Source organism: Lepisma saccharinum, chromosome 2 (assembly GCF_977018435.1).
Source record: "Lepisma saccharinum chromosome 2, izLepSacc3.1, whole genome shotgun sequence".
Classification (NCBI taxonomy): domain Eukaryota; kingdom Metazoa; phylum Arthropoda; class Insecta; order Zygentoma; family Lepismatidae; genus Lepisma; species Lepisma saccharinum.
Genome location: NC_139230.1, coordinates 170,671,150 through 170,696,116, shown reverse-complemented (window position 1 = coordinate 170,696,116; position 24,967 = coordinate 170,671,150). Strand labels below are relative to the sequence as shown.

Here is a 24,967-nt window from a genome sequence, read left to right as displayed (position 1 = left end):
ATTTTGGAACCCCTGGAACAGAAATTAAAGAAAGTTATTGAAGTGTTAGTAACACAACAAGAAAGCAGAACAGTGAGGAACAGTGAACAAGTGGGGGACCTCAAAGAAAGGACTTAAGTTGAATGAGATGAAGACGACAATGTTTAGCTTAGACGTGAAAAGTATGTTCACGAGCATCAAGAGGGGACAAGTTTTGTACATTATTAAAAAGATAATGGGAAAAGAAATTATAGGAGAATGGGATAGTGAAAGGATAGTGAAGGCACTGGAAACCATTTGGAATAACGGTTACAGTATAATGGGGGATAAAATAATGTTAATGAGTGAAGGACTGAATATAGGTTCTAGCCTAAGCCCGGCATTGGCTGAATTGGTTATGAATGAATGGGAAAAGAAAGTGATAGAAAAAGGAGGTGACAAAATGATTCTGTTTTGCAGATATGTAGACGATTGTTTTGGCATATGGAAGGGAACGAAGAGGCAGCTCGACATATTTGCCAAAGAAATACAAGATGAAGAAAAAGGGATATTATTGGAACTCGAAATAGAAGAAGACAAGATTAGCTACCTAGATATATTGATAAAAAGGAAGAGAGGACAAGAAATTGAAACCGCTTGGCGTCAGAAGAAGTGTGCAGCAGGGGTATTCTGCCACAAAAGAAGTGATGTGAGTGAGGAATTGAGCCACCTGCTAGATTGTTCCAGAACTAATTTCTAATGGTCTGGAGGGGAGTATTTTTGTATATATATATATCGTCCTGTTTTGTACCTTGTAACATTTGTACTTGGTACAGAGTCTGAAGAAGACGTTGCTAGAAGGTTGAAACGTTACGTTTAGTTTATCCCCATCTTCGCAAATTAGCCAAAAGTGGTACAAAAAGCGAAGTAAAATAAAGCAAGTCAATCAATCAATATAAATGGGACATCTATATCCTGAAATCCTTGCTTCCTTGTAAGGCGTAATGAGCGATAAGCGGATTTTAATAGCAACTTCTACCACCACCGTACAGTTAGGCAACACACATAACGCCTTACAGGCAAGCGAGTATTTCAGGATTTAGGTGTCCACTTTTTATTGTCTGGGACTGTACCAGTACCGCGTAACAGCAAATGACACGTAATTTCTTCAGATCTGCAGGTGATGTTTGTGTAGTTTTTATTGGTTGAAATACTACACAATACGAGCATTGTATGTTTCTCAAAAAATATTTTTATTTCTTAATGGATATAAATATTATCCCGCGGCCTTTTCAAACTCAGGGAAATGTTTTTTTTTTTTTTTAATCCTAGAATGAGGACTATTTTTCGTAGAGAGTTGATGTTTGTTTTCTGGATAGAATGGCTAGAGCTTTCATAGGAATTAAAATGTTGACATTCCATCTCGATACATGTGCAGGTAGAAGAAGAAAAAGAGGGCAATTTATTTTTAAATAATCCCTTTTCTTGGAGCCCTTGCAAACCCCATAATAAATCAAAGTGAATAATAATTTTCCAAAATATACGTAGCATCTCAAACGATATTCCAAGATCGGAACAGTTTGGAGCTGTGCGCGATGCGACAACTTAAAACTTCTTGCTTCTGCCACAACGGGGCGCTGCTGCTGCATTGGCGTCAGGTACCAGCTGTAAGCCAGCGCCACGAACGGAACAATTTAGAACTACGTCGATAGCGACCAGGCAGGACATCATATCTGCCCAACTTTCACTCATCACACAATTTTCACCTGAGCGAAAGTGATTGAATTGCGCAACCAAAATTATCTCTCTCCTCCATCGACATGTAAGCGTTCTAGCTCACTTTATTCGATGCAAGTTACATGTGGAGATTTTAGTCCATGGACATCACCCTCATGGTGAAGACAGCCCAGAACCATGATCATCGCCAGAAACTTTTGTATGGGTGGTCAGGCCAATAAAAATAATAAGTAATAACAATAATAATATTCATTATGATTATTATTTTCAATAAAAACTATTATAATCTAAAAAATACACCAATTTTGTATTATTATTATTATTATTATTATTATTATTATTATTATTATTATTATTATTATTATTATTATTATTATTATATCCTTGGAGGAGGACTTTTCTACTAGATCCAGCACAACTGTTTTTCATTATCTTTTTACATTTCATGCGGTTAGTGTATTGAAATTCATTATGTTTTATTATTAACTTTTACAACCTCGTTCAAGAGAAAGTTTTAAAACGTTAGATTTTAGTCATGAAATTTATGTTGCGCTCTTATAAAACTTTAAATTTTGGAATTTTGAAAAGTGTGGGACACCATTTATTTTATGAATTAAATGGTAGAATATGTAAACATAACCTGGCTCTGTATTTTTCACCAATGTTTTTTCGATCTAAGGCAGTTTTTACTTTTGTTTTCTGTTCGAATGTTAACTAACTGAACTTTATTTCTCTTATTAGAATTGCCTTGTAATCAAGGGGTCCCGAGTTCGATACTCGGTGGAGGCGCATAGTGATTCGGATCCCACTTTAAACTGTAGGTCCAGTCCCGATTAGCCTTACTGTGCATAAAGTGGACTTAAAACACCAACTCAATCAATCAATCTTATTCGAATTAGTTGGTAGAGCAGCCTAAGGGCTGTAGTTAATATAGAGACTTTTCTATTCTATTAACAATGAAAATAACACACTTTCTGCTCTTTTGTAACTTGAGATGAAGGATACCAATTTCCAGGCGAGGGGTCAACGGACCTGTTCGACACCTCTCCCGACACCCATGCCCAGGAAAAAAAAATAATCATGCAGCCATATCAAGGAGTAGAACATGTACACTCACCGGCAATAAAAATGGGACACCTAGATCCTGAAATACTCACTTTACTGCTAGGCGTTATGTGTGTTGCCTAACTCTACGTCGATAGTGGATTTAAATAGCAAATTTTCAATGGCAACTTCTACCAGCGCCGTAAAGTAGGCAACACACACAACGCCTTACAGGGAAGCGAGTATTTCAGGATGTAGCTGTCTTATTTTTATTGCCGCTGACTGTACGTATGTGCCATTCAAAATGCCAGGCCATTTTTGACACTTGCAAATCTTTGTTAAGTCACGCTTGGGTTCATGATACGGAACTCAAAGGGTTGTTACGCCAACACAGGCCCGTTGCTAGATATTTTGGCGCCCTAGGCAGGATTGTGGGTAGGCGCCCCCTACTCCCCTGCACGTCCTTCGATATTTTTGCTAATGCCATGTATCGTGATACTTACATCCTACAAATTTTGCAAAGAAGCAAAGAAAAAACTCAAAAAATAATGTAGGTTACATTTAAATTCGTAGTTTGTATTTTGGCATATTTGAGAATATAAAAACATACCATTAATACTACTTTAGGAAATAGAAAATTCCAGCAGTGTGTTACCAGAACATGAGCCTACAAGTAAAAGAAGAAAAGAAAGTTTAAGAATAATAATTGAAATAAGTAATACAGTGTGCAATATGTTATCAGTAGATACATTTGTAATTGAAAATTATTCAACTCTGATTGAAAAATAACGTCGTTATAAACTATTATTCTAAGCAAATTTTACAAAACTCAGAAAAAAAATAAAATAGAATTTAACTTTTCTTCCATTCTATATTATTTTCTGCTATTGGTCTTTGATTCTTCTTATGATGGTGATTTTTGCTAAATAAGATTTATAAATGATATATTACACTGTGTAAACGGCGCAGCACTGCTAAGCTCGTTAAGACTGCACAGGTACAGCAACATTGTCCCCATAAGCACATGAAATATGTTACAAACCAAAAGCAAAAGCTCTACCTCTTCGACTGATCAGGAGGAACGCAATTAAGTGTTGTTTTTTTTTTTTTTTTTTTTTTTTATTTTACCACTGTACGAGGGTTGCTTAAAAATTCCGTGCCCTGAAATTGGAATGGTAATTTAATCACATAATATTTCCAGCATTCTAATCTGTCATCTTTAGCATTGAAATATGGAAAACTGCATGAAAACTGGTTAATTACTTACTGCGTGTATTTGAATTACTTCCAAAATCTATTGCTTGGTTTTTGTTATTTCAGCACCATTATTTTGTTTTTCATGTCATTTACTTTCAGATTTGCTCGGAGTTGGTACGATAGGTTGTGTGTCTTAAGACGTCGACGAAGTGCAAGTGCCCTGATCCGAGATACTCCCATCGTGAAGCAAAACTTTATCAAAAGAATTTAAGTGTAGAAGCAAGTACATCAAGTACTTGCTCCTCGAATAATGACAAGAGTGTTTATTGTATTCTTTTGTATTTAGTAATATAATATGCTCCTGAAAATCCACGAGAACAATTAACCCGTCGCAAGTGCTGTTCTCTTAAATTGTTATAAAAACGCGCAGATGTAATTCTTAACTGCTGACATAGACTTTCTGCTTTGTTGTTTATAATTGCAATAATTAAGTACATTTTGTTAGATTTAATGTGAGCCTGTTTCTAGAAGTAAATTGAAAATTAGGTTACGTTCTCAAAATTTCAATTCAGTAAAACGGAATTCGCGTTAGAAATAAATAGATTTAATTTTAATTTTTATTAACATTAAATTATTGAAAGAATTACGTAAATAGTAATTATTGTGTAAATAAATAGGCCTTATACATGTCTCCGACTACATAGAAATATGTTAGTTTTATATTTCTATATCCAACCATCATGCTGAAAATATCATTTTTACTTGTAAATAGTGATACAAACGCCATATATGGTTGTCCAACTTTACACATTTTTACGATTCTTGATTAGTAAAGTTATACTTGTATACATAATTCTATACAATAGTTTAACTTACAACATACCGAAGTACATGCTTTAATAAATACATTTTAGGTATTTTTTAAGTTACCAGTGAATGCAGAGTTTTCTACCGTTTAGCTATATTTTTGCTGAATACAATGTACCGATAGTTGTAGCGTTAGTAGTATTATAATTACGAACAAAACTATGCATCTATGTATTTTTTCCTTTATTAATACTTCTTTGTACAAATATATATGTGTGCGTGCGTAGCGAAAACTGCCTTCATGCTTCTGAAATATTGTTGCAAATAATAATCGTATTTTCAATGTGCTTCACTTGTTTCGGATTCAAGTTTAAGTCTAGATCGTATATTATGGGATTTAAATTGGTAAGGCGAAAAATAAATATTAATTATGTAATACTTGAAAGCGTAAAGGATGTTTGGAACAAATCTAAATGTTATGTAATCCAATTTGATCTTAAATTGAACAATGAAACATATAAATCACATTCGTAACTTGAGGTTGTCCTATGTAACATTTTGTCAACGCAACTCCAATTAACTACAATAGTATATTGTATATGCGTAAATGAATTATATAAAATACGTATATGATTTTTGAAAATGTTTATTCTGGTATACAAAGAACCGAGGGACGAATTCTAGCGATTGTTTCAACCATAATTTTCACGAAATAATTTATTTGTTTGTAAATCAACGTCTTATAAATCCTTGTGCTTTTTTTTTTGTTCCTGTTACAGTATTATTTATATCAATCATGACACATTATCTCATATTATGTTACATTTAATCTTCAGTAGTCATATTTATGTATTCATGAAGAAATAAATATTCACTTTTATGTACAGTACGACTTTACAATGTTATTCTTCCTTTTTAGAGAGTTACAGGTAGCCTACTATATTTTTATGTTTACGTTTCAGGTAACAATACGACGCACATATTTAACAGATATTGATAGAGAACACAATCCTGATGAAAACTTAGATCCTCTCTTTGATTTGCTCGGTATGGTCGTGTGATGTAGAGTCACGGACACTTCTGGGTTGCAACAACCCCATTGGCTTTCAACGGGATCATTACAACCCACAATTGTCCGTGACTGTACCATGTTGGAATCCCTCTCCAGACTATGTGAAACCCAGTGCCCCATGAGATCTCGAAAACAAAACCCTATGACCCCAATGTTTTAAACATGATTTTAATATGGAAATTATGGTGGATATATGTTATAAATAACTTAAATCTGCATCAATTGCAGGGTACGTGATTGTATTAACTTAGAATACGAAAAATCAGGATGATCCCAGGGCTGTAGTCGAGGGTATACGGCAGAATACTCCATACCCTCAGGTAAACCTTACTCATCAGCATATACCTTCTACTTATTACGGTCAAATACTCCTGTTTTTTATGTGATCAGAAACAATGTTGAATGCACGATGCATGTCAGCACTTTATTGTCATCATTTGATTGCCATAATAATTTTATAGAAAAGTGCGTAGAGTTAATTTTTACACAACCTTTGGTAGCTTGGTTGGTCTCTTCGCGCAGGTCTTGAGTAATATGAGATCTGCCTTTTGCTATCGAAACCAATGTGGAAATTTGACTTAACATGACTTGAGATTTCAAAGTATGGAGTATGCGAAAGTTTCAACAATGTTCTTGTTTCTTTTTATTGCAAAAATTGGCGGCAGACTATAAAGGCTCATATAGATTAACCCGACAAGCAGTGGCGGTGACTGGTTGCCAAAACTGGGAGGAGAGAGGGGGCAAGGACAGCCTTCCGTTTTCTTTTGGTAGACAATGTTTATCATTAAGAGGCCATAGTGCGGTGGGTAAAAAGTGGGGACAACTGCCCTCCCAGGACCCCTAATTGCCGTCACTGGACAAGTAGTTGAGATATACCTCTTTTATGTCAATTATATAACACGAATTACATTATTTTTGTAAAGTTGATTAATTGCATCCATTTGTATGGAAACATAATCCGAATTAAAACATGGTCTCCACTTAACGTTTTCCAAAACTTAGCGTATACTCTCTGAAAATGTTGAGACTACAACACTGGATGAACCTATCAATCACCTATCGAAAGAACATCTGGAGTATGATGCTGATAACAAAAAATATCATTGCGATAATATAATGGCAGTTACCACGTACTGTTTGAATGTGTCTATTAGAGTGAATTCTCTCCTGTACTAGTTCTTGTTACGACAAGCATGCACATTAGGGGGTATTGAATGCGCACATTTTTAAGTACACTTACGCAATAGGCCAAGACATTTGTGGTTTCCGGTTTTTATTAAAGGTTTTAGAAACCTTGAGTATGTGTAAATACATAGTAATAATACAGAGTAATAACAGAAAATCTTGTTACAGATCCATTAGAAGTTACATCGGATATAGGCGAAGGTGACCCACTATCAGAAACCTTATTCAATTTTTTCCTTGAATCGATAAGTAGGAAATGAGACCTAAGAGGGGACTTAACTTTTAAGTCAACCCAGATTATGGCAGATGCAGATGATATTGCTGTTATTGCACGAATCAAAAAGGCCCTTTCAAAAAAATTTAAGTTATTAGGGTCCCTAATTTAGGGAAAGAGAAATTAGAAGTATAAACTAAGAATATATGGAGAATATGCTAGAAATTCGAACCTATTCATTTGAAAAGATGAAAATTTTATCAACTTAGGATCTTTACTTAATGAAAATAATTTAATGCAGAATGAAATTGATGAGAATATAAGACAAGAGAACAGAACAGACTATGCAAATGCCATACTTGTAAGATCAAAATTATTTAACAAAAACATCAAAATGAACATATATAAATAACTCATAAGACCAGTAGTCACATATTGATCTGAAACGTGGAATCTCAGTGAAAGATATGATTTTTATTTTATTTTTATTTGGTGTTTTAAGTCCACTTTATGCACAGAAAGGCTAATCAGGACTGGACCTACAGTTTAAAGTGGGATCCGAACCACTATGTGCCTCCACAGGGCATCGAACCCAGGACCACTTGATTACAAGGCAACAACGCTACCACTGCGCCATCGGGGAGGCCCTATGTGGAAGAGATGAGTAAAGACTCAGAATATTTGAATTACCAATTCTAAGCAAAGTATATGGACCAGTACAGGAAGCAAATGGAATCTGGAGAATACAAAATAACATAGAATTAGAAAATCAAATAAACGGAGCCGATATTGTGAGATATAAATTAAAGACCAAAGAATTCAATAGCCAGGACATGCACAAAGAATGTTCTCTACACGGTTACCCAAAAGAGTAATGAGCTGTAGCCCATTAGGTAAAATACCAAGAGGAAGGACATAAATTACGATGGATGGACAATATACCGGGTGGTCCATTTATAATGATAGTATGGAATATCGCATGCAGAATGCATCCAATGGAAAAATTGCAGAGAATAAAAGTTTGATACTATTGAGGGGGTAAGTCAATGCCGCAAAAATTTCGTAGCCGCCACCCACCCCTTAGGGGTGGTGGGGGGTAAATTTGAAATTTCAAATGGAACACCCCCATTCGTTTTACATATTTGGATTCCGTGTTGAAGAAGTATTTTCTGTTCGAAAAATTTTGTAAAAAAATTGCAAACTTCGAACATTTATAAACATTTGGTAGTTTCAGTTTCATTTTGTTCTCTTCATGTAATAACAGTTTTGGTTTCCGTTGAGAACATTGCGTAAACGAATTTTATTCAAAAAATGTGTGCAAAGAATTCGACAAAAGAAAATTGTTTGCAATTTATGTTTTTGTGTAACAATACATAATACTAATTTGTTCCAACTCTTTGGTTTCAAGGAACAATTTCATATGAACAACAAAATTAAGTATGTTACTACAAATTAGTTATCATTTGAGGTACACAAATAAATGTTTAAAGGAGCAAATGTTCAAAATGATGACCGTTCTCTTCAATGCATTTCAAAACACGGTGTCTGAAGTTCTACACTGTTCGTCCCAAAATGTCAGGAGTAATAGAGGCACTAGAATCAATAATTCGTTGCCGCATGTTTTCTGGCGTTGTTGGAACTTCGTGGTAGCACTTTTCTTTAAGTAGTCCCCAAAGGCAGAAATCAGGCGACGTGACATCGGGTGAACGAGCTGGCCAAGAAACGGGCCCTCCACGTCCTATCCATCGACCGGGAAACTTTGTGTCTAACATGGATCGAGCCTGAATGGAGTAGTGAGTAGTGTTGTTCATATGAAATTGTTCCTTGAAACCAAAGAGTTGGAACAAATTAATATTATTTATTGTTACACAAAAACATAAAGGTAGCGTCATTGCCTTGTAATCAAGGGGTCCCGGGTTCGATACCCGGTGGAGGCACAAGTGGTTCGGATCCCACTTTAAACTGTAGGTCCAGTCCCGATTAGCCTTACTGTGCATAAAGTGGACTTAAAACGCCAACTCAAACCAAACCAAACAAAAACATAAATTGCAAACAATTTTCTTTTGAGGAATTCTTTGCACATATTTTTTTGAATGAAATTCATTTACGCAATGTTCTCAACGGAAACCAAAACTGTTATTACATGAAGGGAACGAAATGAATCTGAAACTACCAATGTTTATAAATGTTCGAAGTTTGCAATTTTTTTACAAAATTTTTCGAACAAAAAATACTTCTTTTTCAACACTGAATCCAAATATGTAAAACGAATGGGAGTGTTCCATTTGAAATTTCAAATTTACCCCCCCCCCTAAGGGGTGGGTGGTGGCGACGAAATTTTTGCGGCATTGACTTACCCCCTCAATAGTATCAAACTTTTATTCTCTGCAATTTTTCGATTGGATGCATTCTGCATGCGATATTCCATACTATCATTATAAATGGACCACCCGGTATATAATGGCTTGAAGCTAGGTGTAAAAAATTGGAGAGAATTGAAGGGCTCGGTGCAAGAAGGAGCTAACCCTCAAAAAGTTGTTTTCGAGATATTAGCATTTGAAAGTTTAAAAAAATCCATAAATCTGAGTTTTGTTCGTATTGTCGTATAGTTGATTTCAAAAGTATGTCTGAAGTTTCGAGTTTACATGGACACATTCAAATGTGGTACAATTATTGCAAACATGATTAAATTAGTTTTTTTTTCAGTTCATTGTTTCCCATTGTTGGTTAGATCCTTATTGCATCACAATCTTCGGTGTCAGTTCTGTGGAATAACAACAAACAGGAATGCATGACCATTATATTAAAATAAAAAAAATATACATAAGAATGAAAAATCAAAGTTAATTTTGTAGGTAGAAGAAAATGACATACAAGTTTAATTCATATTCAGTGTCAGACGAAATTTTCTCAGCACTGACACCAAATAGTGGCATATGAATGCAGGTAGCACAAACTATTCTAAATTCAACTGATCCAGACCCTCCTAATGTATCAGTCATCAAGTCCATCCAGAATTTCTGCACTATCCTCGGCAGCTACTTCCGTCGGAACAAGGCTGAGATAAAAATTATGGTATATTGGAGGGATGAATTCCAACAGGGACATTATGTCTGAATATTTCCGGACATCTATGGGAATCTGTTCCTTGTACTTGCATGGCAAATCACTTAGGGGGGTACATCTGGCAGTCTACGGCCTCTTTTATTTAGGGTGCACCTAGCCCATACTGGCGCTTCTTTCTGGTATGAATAACTCTCATGCAGAATATGGCGAGTAGCGGATTCAATCATGAACACCGCAGCCTCTTTAAACTTGAGGGGCTCCTTACCATCTGTGGTGGTTTTCTTGGTAATTGATGTCACAAGTGGTGTGAGATCCTTGAAGTCGGTTTGCTGCATGCGTGTTACATGAAATTTCTTCTTTCTGTTTGCACTGCTGATCGATCATATCCGCCCATTCATCTGTTGTATATTGTATATTATAGGAAAATGTGAATGACCTCCTGGAAGATTGTCCCTTTGTGTAGGAACGTTTTGTATTCTGAATTCTAATATTCTGCATGAGGTGTGTGTTCTGTGTTGCATAATCAGCCAAGTCCTAGAATGTGTGGAAAATGAACTCTGCATCCCCCTTAATTTTGTTCCTGCATTTCTTTGGACAAGTACATGGCTCACCTATCTTCCTGGCTGGAACAACATCCTTTGTGTGCCCGGATGTGTACTGCTCCCCTTTATTTCTTCTTCTCTTACGTTTCACTCTCTCCCAGTTATCTTGGTCGCATCGTCTCTTTCTGGCTGAAGGATGTTTCACAGGAGATCGCTCTGTCGTCCTTGTGATGTGAAGGTCATTCTGAAATGGATCACAGTAACAAATTTATTTGAAAATGTAAACTAGGACTAAGCAATAACAGTCCAATCCACTCGACAAACAGAAATTTCCGAAACACATCATTTTTGCAAATGACAAAACAATTCTGATTATTTATCTTTACATTCTTTCTACAATACCTTTCTTGTTGATTGACTGATTGATTTGTTGTTTTAAGTCTACTTTATGCACAGTAAGGCTAATCGGGACTGGACATACAGTTTAAAGTGGAATCCGAACCACTATGTGCCTCCACCGGGAATTGCACCCGGGACCCTTTGATTACAAGGCGACGACGCTACCACTGCGTCATCAGGGAGGCCACCTTTCCTATTCTATACGATTTATCGCAATGTCCTTGATGGTACGTTGTCAGAATTTGTCATTATTAGGGAACCATGTACGTGTGTCATGTCGATTTCTTCGTGATTAATCATTTCAGCAATATGGTGCAAACCTACATTCATTATGTTAGCAGCAGTTGTCATCAGAATAAGTTCATGATTTTACTGTAACAACTTGCAAGAGGCCTGACGAATGCATAGTGAGCTGATTTGCGCATTAACATGCACATCACGATGCACACTTACCAACCGTTTTCGCCGTGCCCAAGTCTGAGACAATAAGGTGTTAACCAACATTTTCAAAAAATACCAAAAATAATAACTTCTTTCTTACCTCAGAGTCGGTGCTTTCGCTGCACGACACTCCACACACATAGTCTGGGTCATCAAAGCTGTTGTCACCTCACAGAGGACCATTTTCCTCATCAGAATCACAAATATATGAGGAGGTGCTCTGCAGACCTTCCTCGTTATCCGATATTTTCCTGTGGCTTGACACCTTGTTGCACTGAAATTTCCGTTCGTACGTTCCTTTCGAAGAAGGGTACCATGTGATTGCGCGCGAATGTGACACAGCACCAGCACCACCTCTTGGTGAATGCAGCAGACGTTCATGCCGCACGTACTGCACGGTGTATCTCAATTTTGACAGAAGTAAGGGTTAGCTCCTTATTGCACCGAGCCCTTCAATTAGTGCACAAGAAGAAGACATGGAAGACTTTGTTGAGAAAGCTAAGACTCATAAAGGATTGTAATGCCAATGGAAGAAGAATGTGTGGATGATTTCTTGTGCAACCGCCGCGAGCTCGTTCTGTACGTCGGAGGCTCTATCTTGTGGAGCCTTGCATGTTGACGCGAGCTTGCGGTTGCGCGTCGAATCATCCACATCGTAAAATTATATTGTAGGAGAAGGGTTTCGCTCGTGGCGATGAACGGAGTATGTTGATATATTGTTGAAAAATCGGTACAAATTAACTTGCATTGCTAGAACTTCTACTTCTCTCAAGGTTAGTGACAATGGTTGTTCATCAGCATGCAATGTTAATTGGACATTATTCATTGTATAGTGCTTCTCCTACTTTTACCTATTCCAGCATTGGGTTTCGGGAGAACAACGCATCTTCTCTCGTCTTCCGGTGAACATTTTCTTTTCCGGTGGTGGAAATCGAACCCACGACAGACCTGTGACTTTACTACAAATCCGGTGCTCTAAACGCAGATAAACGTATCATATCGTTTAATCGTATAATACGTTTATCTGTGCGCTAACCAAGTACTCCACTGGAAACTGCTGATTTGCCAAGAAGAATTAAAAATTTCTACAGCTACGATACCAAAGCCAGATAACATTATACTTTAAATGGAATTGAGTCACAATGAGGCATATTGATAAAAGAACTTTCCACTAAACTGATATATTTTAAACATACAAATATTATATATATATATATATATATATATATATATATATATATATATATATATATATATATATATATATTAGTGTTTGGAAGTAACTAGTTAATTGTACTTCCTACAAGTAACAGTTACTTTTTGAGGAATTATAAGTGTAACAAACTAGAAAATGTCGAGCAGAAAGTAACTGTTAAATTAACTTACTGTAACTTTAAAAAATAATGTGTGTGTGTGTGTGTGCGCGTGCGCGCATTGCATTCTAACTAATCTGCTTTATTGAAAGTCATACAAATTTTTTTTAAAAAAATATTTTCATTGTACCAGGCATATGAAATAGATTTGAAGGGGAGAATAGTAAAAAAATAGTCACAATGATGTAATATACTTATTAAAGGTGATCTATTTACTGGAAAGAGTAACTCAGTTACAGTTATTCGACAAAGTTTCTGGTGCTGGAATCTAGGTTACAAGTGCCAGGATGCGTGTACTTCCAACGATCCATATTCCAAATTAAATGTTATGAAACGACAGGTGGTTTAACACTCAAACGCGAGGCTTTGTTTTTGATAGATGCGACGTCTGCCTGTATTCGAGAGCATACACACATGTGCAGATACACGAACACTCCGTGAGTACACATACACAAACGTGCACATAAGCACATGAGGGCACATAGTAAAAGTGTCATTACTCCCCAAGTTCAACAACATGCGCCTAGACTGCAGCGACCCATGTTGCCAATGAAGATTACACTAGGAGAAGTAGATGGACACAACAAAGCTGAAAGAATATATAATTGTGTTTCTAATTTTAGCTGAGGATGAGATTGTAGTGTTATGCAAGTGGTTAATATGGTACAGAGACTAGACGAGACGGGACTTTGTCTCTCTCTCTCGTCTCAAGATATAAATACCCGTATGGTTCACTTTCACGGTGTGTATAGCCATCAAGGCAAACAACTTTTCTCAACACATTTATTTTCTGTTTGGTGTCTTGTTTCGACCCTTCCAGGGGTGCAAGGAGTGCAGTTTTAGTAATGCATCCAAATATCAACCTCTCTGATTGATTGATTTGGCTTATCTTACTTTGCTTTTCTTCCACTTTTGACTAATCGCGAAGATGACGATGAATGATCATTAGAAAGCTGATTTTTAGGTAAGAACATGTTCTTTTCTTGCTTCAGAAGTCGACCATACTCGGTAGGAGTGCCGACCATATAGCTGCCACGTTTTGATTGAATTGCTTTATTTTACTTCGTTTTTTTGTGCCTCTCTTGTCTAATTTGCGAAGATGGGGATGAGTGATGACATGATGAAATTGATGAATGGACACTCACAAACATCAATGCCCAGGCGGGGATTCGAACCCGCGACCCATGACGTCGTAACACGATGTGCTAACCGCTCCGCCACGGGGGCCGGCTATAATGCGCGAAGTATTATTTCACATAAATATGCATAATTTTAACATTAAACATAAAACACATATTTCTAGGGAAAGAACATAAATTTTAGACATTCCATAGAATCCGAATTCTTTGTTTAAATGCATATTTTTTCGAGTTAATGCATAAAATAGACGAAATACTTTACGACACTTCAAGTCAAGATTAATTCCAAGATTAATATTTACAAAACGATTTGGGGTTCCCATGCATGCTTTGCGAAAGAGTGAAGGCAAGGCCCCCGGCAGGATATTTTCTCAGGGGAGGGAACAGCAGTGCTCAAGGGGAGGGGGACGTGGGGAAAATTCTCACAAGGCATCATAAATCAGAGATCACTTAATCTGCTGTCTTTCGTGGTATCCCTCGTCCATGTTTTCACGCCACATTTTCACCATTCGAATTATATGAGGTCCTTTTCCGGGGGTTAGTGTAAGTACCGCCCTGGCCCCCTCTGCGGGTGCCCTTCAGTGAAGGATGTTAGTGCAGTTGAAAGGAAGTTGAATTCTCCGTGACGGACACGCTAGCAGGTACTTAATGACAAATTTCGAAGTATTTTCGAAAAAAAGAAAAAAAAAAGAAACACGGGGTACAAAAAACTGTGTAAAGTTGCTCAGGTTCTGGAGAATGAACGTGTAGATGTAAGTGCGCATAACATTCCGCACTTCAAATATGCACGTCTGACTGCGTGATGTGGATAGATCGTTTTGAGAGTTTGGTTTGGTTTGAGTTTGTGTTTTAAGTCCACTTCGTGCACAGTAAGGCTAATCGGGACTGAGCCTACAGTTTAATGTGGGATCCGAACCACTATGTGCCTCCACCGGGTATCGAACCCGAGACCCCTTGAATACAAGACAACGACGCTACCACTGCGTCATCGGGGAGGCCAGGTCGTTTTCGGAATACAAGTCTTTGCTCAGAGATAATCTGCGTACAAGGGACAATTTGGAAATATGCTTTGTTTTTCATTGTCATCAACAGAATTAAACAAACAACCTCTGACGTCGTAGCGTGCTGTGTTAACCACTCCGCCACGGAGGTCGATAAATGTCAACTTTTCTTCCACGTAACACATTGAATTTCACTTTGCTGGCCAACGAGACTCCGACGCCTGGGGCCCGTCAAGTATCTGAGCGACGCTCGCTGAGCAAGATTTTCGCTCGTTGAGCAGACAGATCATTTACTTCACGCTGTTTGCTCATTGATCAAAATATCAGTGCCTTTGAATAATCTGTGATGAATGTGGCTGCGTCGAGTGGACAAGATTTCGGTGTTTGAAAAGTTGTTAATTATGGAAATAGAATAGTTGATGTGAACAAAACTATCGAAATTTTCATTTTCACACCCTTGCACAACTTTCCAAAACTACGGTGTATATATTATTTAATATTTATTATTTGGAATAAACAACAATTTAATTTTAAATTACAAAAACTGGAATATTACTTCACCTTCTGTTACTTAAACTTCCTCTCTAATTAAATAAATAATGAAAAAATAAATATGCTGACCAAGGCAGTAATTTATTTTATTAAAAACATAAACTAAACGTAACGTTTCAACCTTCTAGCAAGGTCTTCTTCAGACTGTGTATCAAGTACAAAAGTAACAAGATACAAATACAGGGCATACTCGTATCTTGTTACTTTTGTACTTGATACACAGTCTGAAGAAGACCTTGCTAGAAGGTTGAAACGTTACGTTTAGTTTATGTTTTTAATAAAATAAATTACTGCCTTGGTCAGCATATTTATTTTTCATAATCATGGAAACAAGGCTTAATGGTGTTATAAATAAATAAATATATAATATATATAAATATAAATAAATATTTCCTCATTGGTCGCAACTCGCGTCTCGCCACCCTGCCATACTCGTACAGTTTTCCTCTTCTTCCCTTTGCCTCACGAGATCGAAACACAGAAACGCTATATTCTGTGCTCAAACCTGAGGCGAGCAAGGTTCAAGTTCGCTCAGCGATCAAGTGAGCAGCGCTCGCGGAGCAACGCCTATTTGGCCGTCAAGTAGCTGAGCGATTGCGTTGCTCGCTGAGCGCTCAGATACTTGACGCGCCCCTGGACAAGCATTCAGGATAATCCTCTGCGCGGCTTGTGTTGTGTGGTCCGTATGTGATTGTAATTGTCCCTTCATCTAATCTTACCTTATCACTTTCCATCCCCATTGTCGCAATCAGCCAAAGTGGCACGAAAACGACGTAAAATAAATCAAATTGACTCTGTATCATGTTTTAGAGTTCGTCAGCCTCGGATACTAAGTCTCGATCTCGTCTCGATTTTTCAGGGTTACCTCGGTACCATCCCTATGTTAAACCTCCAGTTCCTAACTAAGGCCCGTGATCATTTAATAGTAAACATTTTGCATAAATTAATAATCAAATGCCAGGGTTGGGCAATGTTTATATCGAGTTTTTAGGAACTAAAAATATTGTTTAATGGTTAATGTTTCTTCAATTTCATTGTAATTATTTCAAGAAGTTTCTTTTTTCTTTTCAATTAAAGTTTTCTAAGAGTATTTAAATTAATTTAACGCATGGTAGGAAATTATTTGCATAAACTGTTAAAATCATGACTGTTACTCATCAGAATTCCCATGTGACTTAGATTGAAGGACCCTTAAATTTGTACATGTTTTATCATTATATTTTATACATAGGCACTGTGTATTAGCATTATGCATATTTATAAGTAGATAATTCAGTGTCTGTAATATTATGGAAAATTATGACATTTAAAAATGTATCTGGTTCCAGAACAGTCCCCGGCTGAACCTCGCCTTCTTAACAAAGGAATTATTTTTATTCTTATTTTTATTATGATTAAAATACGGTAAGTTTTATGTTTTTTTCTGTAATTTCTCTTCATAAAGCAAATAATAATGATATTACAATTTACGATTTACAACTACAGTATGTATTATCAAAATGTAAGAGGGCTCAATACAAGATTCAGGAGTTTTATCTAAGTGATATTGCAAATGGATACGATCAATTAATGATAGCCGTAAAGTTTATTGTCATGATAAAATAGATAAGAATAGAGGTGGTGGAGTACTTTAACGATTAGGCGGAATATTACACTAAGAACGTTATAATAGATGATAATCTTGACATGTAATGTGACAAAGTGAATTTAGGTAATTAAATTTATAATATAGAGTGGCGAAAGAATGGTATTACAAGGGTACATTGTACCCCGTCAAATGTTTGGAACCATTCGAATCATGTTGTTACCCTGTAACCCCTCAAATAACTTGGCAAACTCGAGAGGCTGCTGTTGTAAGAATCTCATAGTAAACACTCTAAAGGGTTATTATATATTCATTATCTTTCTATCCAAAGCAATTCAAACTACAGTAAACTACCGTATCTTGTATGGTAGCTTAGTTGATCTTGGAAAACTTTTTAAATGCGGTAAAATATGATTTGAAATGAGTGCAAGACCGTGAGAAAAGATAAAAATTCCAATGTAATGTCACTCTGTAAAAAAGATGGGTCAGATAAATAAGTTACCGACTGTAATACATGGTATAAATCTGATTCAGACCATTTTTTCTCTCGAATTGAGGCGCTCAGAATAATAACGGCAGATCCCAACCGACCTCGAATTTTGAGATATAAGTATGACGGTATACTGCTGCCACCTACCATTCATATGCTGAAGTATCAAAAGAATTGGGATATGCCAAAACCCTCATATTCCACCTTTAAAATTCGTCCGTAAGGAAAATGAAAATATTATCAGTGGAAAAATGACATATCCCAACTGTGTGTGTTTTTGTTTATGTCCGCTAGGAGTTCGGTGGCGTTGTAGACAATATGGCAACGTCCGTGGCTGAGTGTGTAGTTATGCCAGAATCTCCGCCAAAAAAGGTAAAAAACGAGTGAAAAACTCAACTGAATGGGTAATAAAGAAACGGAAGTTATGCAGAAACAGTGGCAAGTCATATCTAACAAAAACTTTAACTGTGGTTCCAGAAAAAGGACGTCAACCATTAGAGAAGTGATGTAACTTTCCTGATTTAACTTGGCGTGTTTCAACGTTTGTCTGGCGATGTGAAGGACACATTGTTTTTAAAGTTTTATGGCCTTGGTGATTATAATAAGCAGATCACCTATTTGTTTAATTTAATCGAGAAAAATGAACCTCGAGAGGCATACAAAAAGGACAGAATAATCAGAGACGAAAGTAGACGCAAGATTACCTATAAGCAGGCCTATCATGTTACGGTGAAGAATGAAGCTATTGAGAAGAAAAGGAAGATGCAGTGTTTATATTTCCCCAATCAATGGTGTGATGTCATTGAACCAGCAAGAGTAAAAGACCCTTTCACTATTATTAAAATGAACAGGGAGGAATTTGTTGATATTTAAAATGGTATTATTGAAGTTCAAAGTTTGTCATCAGAAAAAAAGATATTGATGGTACTCCTCTGCTTTTACGTAAGGTTACTTCAATTATTGTGGAACATGATAATCCTGACATTGTAAAATTTAGTTTATCTTATTCTGACATTGACGTGTATCAAACAGTTAATTTTAGGAAACGAGGTAAAACTTTAGATGTTTCTTTGTTTAAGTTTCAGCAGAAGTGCAGTGAACAGAGAAAAATTAAGAAAGCTAAATACATTGATGCAACTATTGAAATATATACTACCCGTCTATCATGATTTTTATAAAAAATCTTCTTCATGATGGTGTTAATGTTGAAGAAGAATGTGAAAATCTGGGAATGTAGCTGGATTAATACAACATGCTAAATAAATGTAAACTCAATAAATAAGTTTTACCCCATTTTTTCACTTGTGTATATTTTTTCCTAGTAAACAGCACAAAATCTGTGGAAATATTAACCACAATAGTTCAAGAATTTGCAGATAAACTTTAAAAACCATATTTAAAAAAAAACTAAACAAATTACGTCCTAATGTTAAAAATCTCCTGAGTTTTTAAATTAAACAGATAATGTCATTTTTCTGAAAATGAACTTTGGTTGAGATCTGTCGTTATTATTCTGAGTGCCTCAATTGTTAATTAAATTTCAGGTACTACCGCGGTGGCTCAGTCGGTAACGCGTCTGACTACCATGCTAAAGGTCCCGGGTTCGATCCCCGGCTGGTTCAAATCCGGGAAATTTTCTAACGATGGAAGCGGCCCCGGCGCCCACCCAGCGTCGAATAACATGGGTACCTGGGGGAAACCCTGGGGCGTAAAGGCGGTCAGGGGCGTGATGCTGATCACATCATCCTCACTCACGACCACACCCCCTATACGCCTTCATGGCGTGGTGCTATGCACTGGGGAACACTTTAACTTTACCTTTACCTTTTTTACCTTTAGATCCTTATTCAATAAAACATTATTTCTGTTTATTCAAAATTTAATTTACACATTTTCAAATTTGCATTTTTTTGTAAGAGATTTCAGGAAATTAATTTGACTTCGGAATGAATAAATTATAAGGCTCTATTTGATCTCATTTGACAGTCAAATAAGTGGGAAGTCAGACAAACGAAGAAAGTATTTTAAAAACGTCTTATCAAACCGTTGAAAATTTGCATTCTTCTATATTTCTGTCGTTTTACTGTCAGTTTTTGCTAATCGCGAAGATAAAGATGAATGATGATTAAAAAATGATGAAGGAATACTTAGAAGGAAGTACGCATGCCTAAGCCACAACTTGAAGTTGAAACCTTACTTCGGCAGCGAGATCTTTAGTCGAGCACTGAATACACTCCATCACCGAGACGGCTCAAATTTTAAGTGTTGATCATTCAAAAATTGAAAATTTTACATTGGACAAAAATGAAAATAACACCATACAATTTTCGCAAAATTTTAAATGGTCGTCCAAACATGATTACGACGAAATGTTTGAGAAAGAAGTTACTGCTTCTAGAATGATTAGATTCCCCATTAACGATTTTTTAAACAACATTTTCTGTAATATATATTCCCAAGACTATACCCTTTCCCTTAAAAGAATAGTAGGTGGTTAACAGTGTGGATTCAGAGAGTGGAAATCCACATCTGATCACATACGTACAAGTATACGCAAAGACAAAAAAAAATTAACGTGAATATAATTATATCACCTTTATACAAATTCACATAATGTATTATCTATAAAAATGGAATGGCCTCCCCGATGGCGTTGTGGTAACGTAATTGTCTTGTAATGAATGGGTTCCGTTTCGATACACGGTGGAGACACCTAAACTCACTGCCATGAAATTATGCGGGTGGCAGAAGTTCGCGATGTTGCCACGTCGGAGCACAACCCCGTCTGTTAGGAGATTTCAGAGAATGAAAGTTCTCGTTGTAGAGTTGGTATTTGTAATCCATGTGATACGAACTGACAGTATTTGCTCGAAAGGTCAGGGATGACAGGTCGAAGACAGGAGAGAGGTCGGTCTGACGCTTGAACAAGGCAACGCAGGCAGGTTGACGTTGCCACGCACTGCACAGGAACCAGCGACTTTTGTCCCGCTCTCGCTTTGCTTTTCCCAAATTTGGCACCAGCGCAATTCTGCCCAGCCGCCTATTTTCATGGCCGTGTGTTTAGTGGTTTGGATCCAACTTTAAGCTGTAGACTCAGTCCCGATTGTCCTATTCATGCATAAAGTGGACTTAAAACAAAAATAAATAATTAAATATAAAAATGGAAAACAAATTGAAGCCATGGAGGAATTTAAGGTCTCACAAAAATGAATAAATCTGGAAAGGAAACTTTGGAAAGGTACGCTGCAAGGTGCTGTACGAAAATAAATCAGTTACTCTGAGAATTGGAAACATAACAAGATCTACCGCAGGGAGATGCGCTATCTTGTATGCCATTTAACAATGCATTTGAGAAAGGTGTTAGAGAGTCAGGTATAGAGACTGAATACATCTGTGCAAATACTTGCACTTGCGGCTGGCATTGTTATGGTAGCCAGAAAACAAGCTAATGAACTTCTCTCTTCAGCACAAGGAATGTCACTTACAGTAAATTCAGCTAAGACTATAAATATGGAAATAACTAAAGTACCCATCAACGGTGTTCCAGTCCGTAGGGCGTCTGACTGCCACGCGAGAGACTCTGGTTCGATTTTCGGGGTGGGTGATTCCAGGTGTGCAGTATTCCCGACAGTATCCCTGCATAGAGCTGTGTGGGGGCCACTTCCGTCCTGTTTCCTCTGTGCCTTCGTGGCACGATGCATATTTGTTGAGATAGGCTTGAGACTGGTCTTGTAGTTTAAAGTGGGATACGAATCACTGCTCAATGTGCCTCTCCCGGGGATCGAACCCGGAACCCGTTAATTACAAAGCGACGGCGTTATCGCTACACTATCAACGATAGCCACTAATTGATAGAAAAGGTTGGCACAATGACAGATATTAAACATTAAACATAGGATATATGTAGCATATAGTAGGTACTTTGGATTGGAAAAACAAATGCAATCCGAACACTAACAAGGCCTTTCTTAATGGATGTGGGGCCTGGCGGAAGCAATGAGCGGAAGCTATTGAAAGAAAGATTTTGAGAAGGATATATGGACATGGGCGTATATATAGCTCACGTAAGGGGGGCTCAACTTTTGGTTCAATTAGGGTTCCTATATTTCATAAGTGAAAATCCGGAACACAACTGACCGGTAGCTTGTTAGGGAGCGGATGGGGGGGGGGGGGGGCTGGACCCGATAAAGTAATATGTATATACAACATAATTGTCATTTACATCACACATTGTGTGGGAACTTTATTTGAAAACTGTGGACTGAACAGATAAGCACCCAAGCACTGACTCTTTATAGTAAGCAGGTTACTATACAATGGAAGAGAATCGTAACTATAATTCAGCACTGCTAGCAGACGGCGGCGCCATCGTGAAATCAAAGATGTTTGCAGTACCATCTGTATCTCGTTAACTTTTATATTATGGAGAGGGAGTGGTTCAATGTAGAGTTAGATTGTTTTGTAAAATGAGCATTTTAAAATTACGTCCACGCATTTAAATATATAAAAAGCTCAGGAAAGTATATAGTGTTAATTATTTCTTCTTTCCCACCCGATTCCAGGACATTTGTGCATTCCGAAGAAACTATTCCGTACACCGGGACAAATTATACCATTCCGGGATTGTTCCAGAAAATCCGGGACGTGTAGCGTCCCTATGTATGATCTGGCTATCAAAATCCACTCTGCCACACATTTATTAAATTAAGTCTATCTACGAACTTCTAACTTTTCTACATAAAATGAACAGAAAATGCTTTTGAAAAAGCTAATCCCAGCTTCTCTTTAAAAAAGAATTACAATCTTAGAATTAGTATTTTCCTCCTTGCTACAAAATTGAAAATAACATCATCTGTGTTATTTTAATATTCGTATGTATGTACACTTAACAGTGCAGGGTCCATTAGTCGAGGATCTCCCGTTGAATTGCGAGGACATTATTTCAACCTTCTTAATGATAAACACATCCTTTCGGGTGTTGAAGATAAAACTGGCAGTGTAGCCAAGATCACCAACAATTTGTGCATATTTGAGTACAAGAGCTTGTCACAATTTTCTACTGCCTACAATGCAGACCCTGGACATGTCTTTTCAATTACTGTTTGCCACATTTTTCATTCAGATTTGAAAATGTAAAAAATATCAACCAGACCATCCAACATTTTGACACACTGTTCCAATGAATGAGGAATAGGCATTTCATATTGAAATAAGTTGTTGCGATTTTTCAATGTGTTGACTGTGTTCAGAGAAATTTGGGTTCATTTCTTCTACAAAATGGTCCAAAAATGGACAAAGTAAAGTTTCTACTATTAGTGTATACGATTTCACAAGTCACCCTACTGGGTATTGATACTTTTCTGTCTATCTTGTGTCAAACAACTTGAGAACGTTACAGAACTTCCCTACCTATCTTGCACTGCATTTTTTACAACCAAATTACTTTGAGAAGATTGATTGATTTATTTGCATTATTTTACTTAGCTTTTTCTGCCACTTTTGGCTAATTTTCGAAGATCGGGATGATTGATGACATGATGAAATTGATGAATGGACACCCACAAACCCCCATGCCCATTCCGAGTTTCGAACCCGGGACCCACGATTAGCTAACCACGGGGGGTTGCTGCTTTCAGAAGACTCGAGATGGGCAATAGCCAGGGTTAAATATGTGCTGAACAATGTACAAAACTTGCCTATCTATCTCACCCCCTTAATTCTACCACCCATTACATCAGAACCAGCATATTGTTCACCAACTATTTTTTTTCCTAATCCACACCCACTCAACCCAGAGAGAGTAGTAGTACTAATAGCTGAAGCAAACCCAGATGCAGTTACAATTTCTAATAGGGACAAGTTTCCCATTCCGATCTACAGTTTGGAAAATGGTTTATCGACTTTCGGGATTATCAAAAAGTTGGGAAATTTGAAATTATCAAAAAATTAGAACCTGAGGAATACTTAAATCTTGAATGGTAACAAACCATATCGGGAACTTCTAATGAAATTATAATATTCGTGCTATAAGTTCACAAAGAACAGCTTCGGGTAGAAATTACATGTGGCATTATAGAATTTGTGAAATATCACGAGTTTTCTGGGTATTTTCCAGAGAAATTCCGAAACTATCAGGAAATTGCAGACATTTGCTTTGAAGTCCCATCTGGTGTTTGAAATTAATTTATTTCCCATCCGTATAACGTTCTATACGCTTGTAATTTATGAGAACAAAATAAGTCTGAAGAAATTTTTACGAACAAGCTCCGCATAGCGGACAGAACAGGTAATCTGGTAATTTTACTGAACCAAAAGGGGGGGGGGGGAGGTTGGAACCGTTGAACCCCCCTTAAATACGTCCATGTATATGAACCTGTGTATGATAAAGGATTGTAGAGGATTAGATGCAGTAACCAGCTGTATCAGCTTTATCAAGATAAGATATTATGAAGGAAATTAAATTAACACGACTTAGATGGTTGAGTCATATTTATAGAGTGGTTAATAACATAGTAGGCAAAATAAAAAAAATACATTTACAAGTATGGAAGGGGACCGGAACTAGTTTCAAATTAAAACCTGGAGAAGATATGGACGGGTGGCAGAAGATAGTGAGCCTGGAGGGTCTGTGATGGCCTGTAGTGCCAAAAAACAAAAAAAATCATTACAAATCATTATAGATGAAGTAAACTATGAACTTTAATTCAGCAATAATTAAAAGTGTTTTCTTAAAAAAAAAGGTAATGCATAAAAAATATAAATATTTTTATAGATATTCAATTTGATAATAAGTCTGACTAACACAAATTTGAATTAAAATAATATTTTGATTGATAATAGAATTAGCGTAAATTATTTCCATGCTTGCTATGAAGGCAGAAAATCGACGTAAAATAAACTACATCTACCAATAAATCAAATTGTAGAAAGTAATTACTGAATTGAATAATTGTAACATTTTTCATGTTAATAATATATTTTTTGTGCCGTGGGCCACTGAAAGTTGAACTCCTCTTTTTATTTGCGTACATATACAGCTTTGATGGTTTTGATATATTTTCTACCAAATGACGAACAACTTCCTTATCGGTCATAAAAGCTCATTCAAGAAACAACTTTTTTCACATGTAACGTAGAGATATACAAAATCAATTTAATGTAAATA

General features: G+C 36.7%; 1 protein-coding gene across 1 annotated transcript in view; it reads left to right on the top strand.

Moving 5' to 3' along the window:
- Window positions 1-5,578, top strand: part of LOC145980605 (A disintegrin and metalloproteinase with thrombospondin motifs 16-like) — a 172,418-nt gene extending 166,840 nt beyond the window's left edge. The window contains exon 12 of the mRNA XM_083113644.1: window positions 4,096-5,578. Coding sequence (XP_082969770.1) covers window positions 4,096-4,207 — 112 coding nt within the window. The 3' untranslated portion in view covers window positions 4,208-5,578. The remainder of the gene's footprint in view (window positions 1-4,095) is intronic.
- The last annotated feature ends 19,389 nt before the right edge of the window (window positions 5,579-24,967 follow it).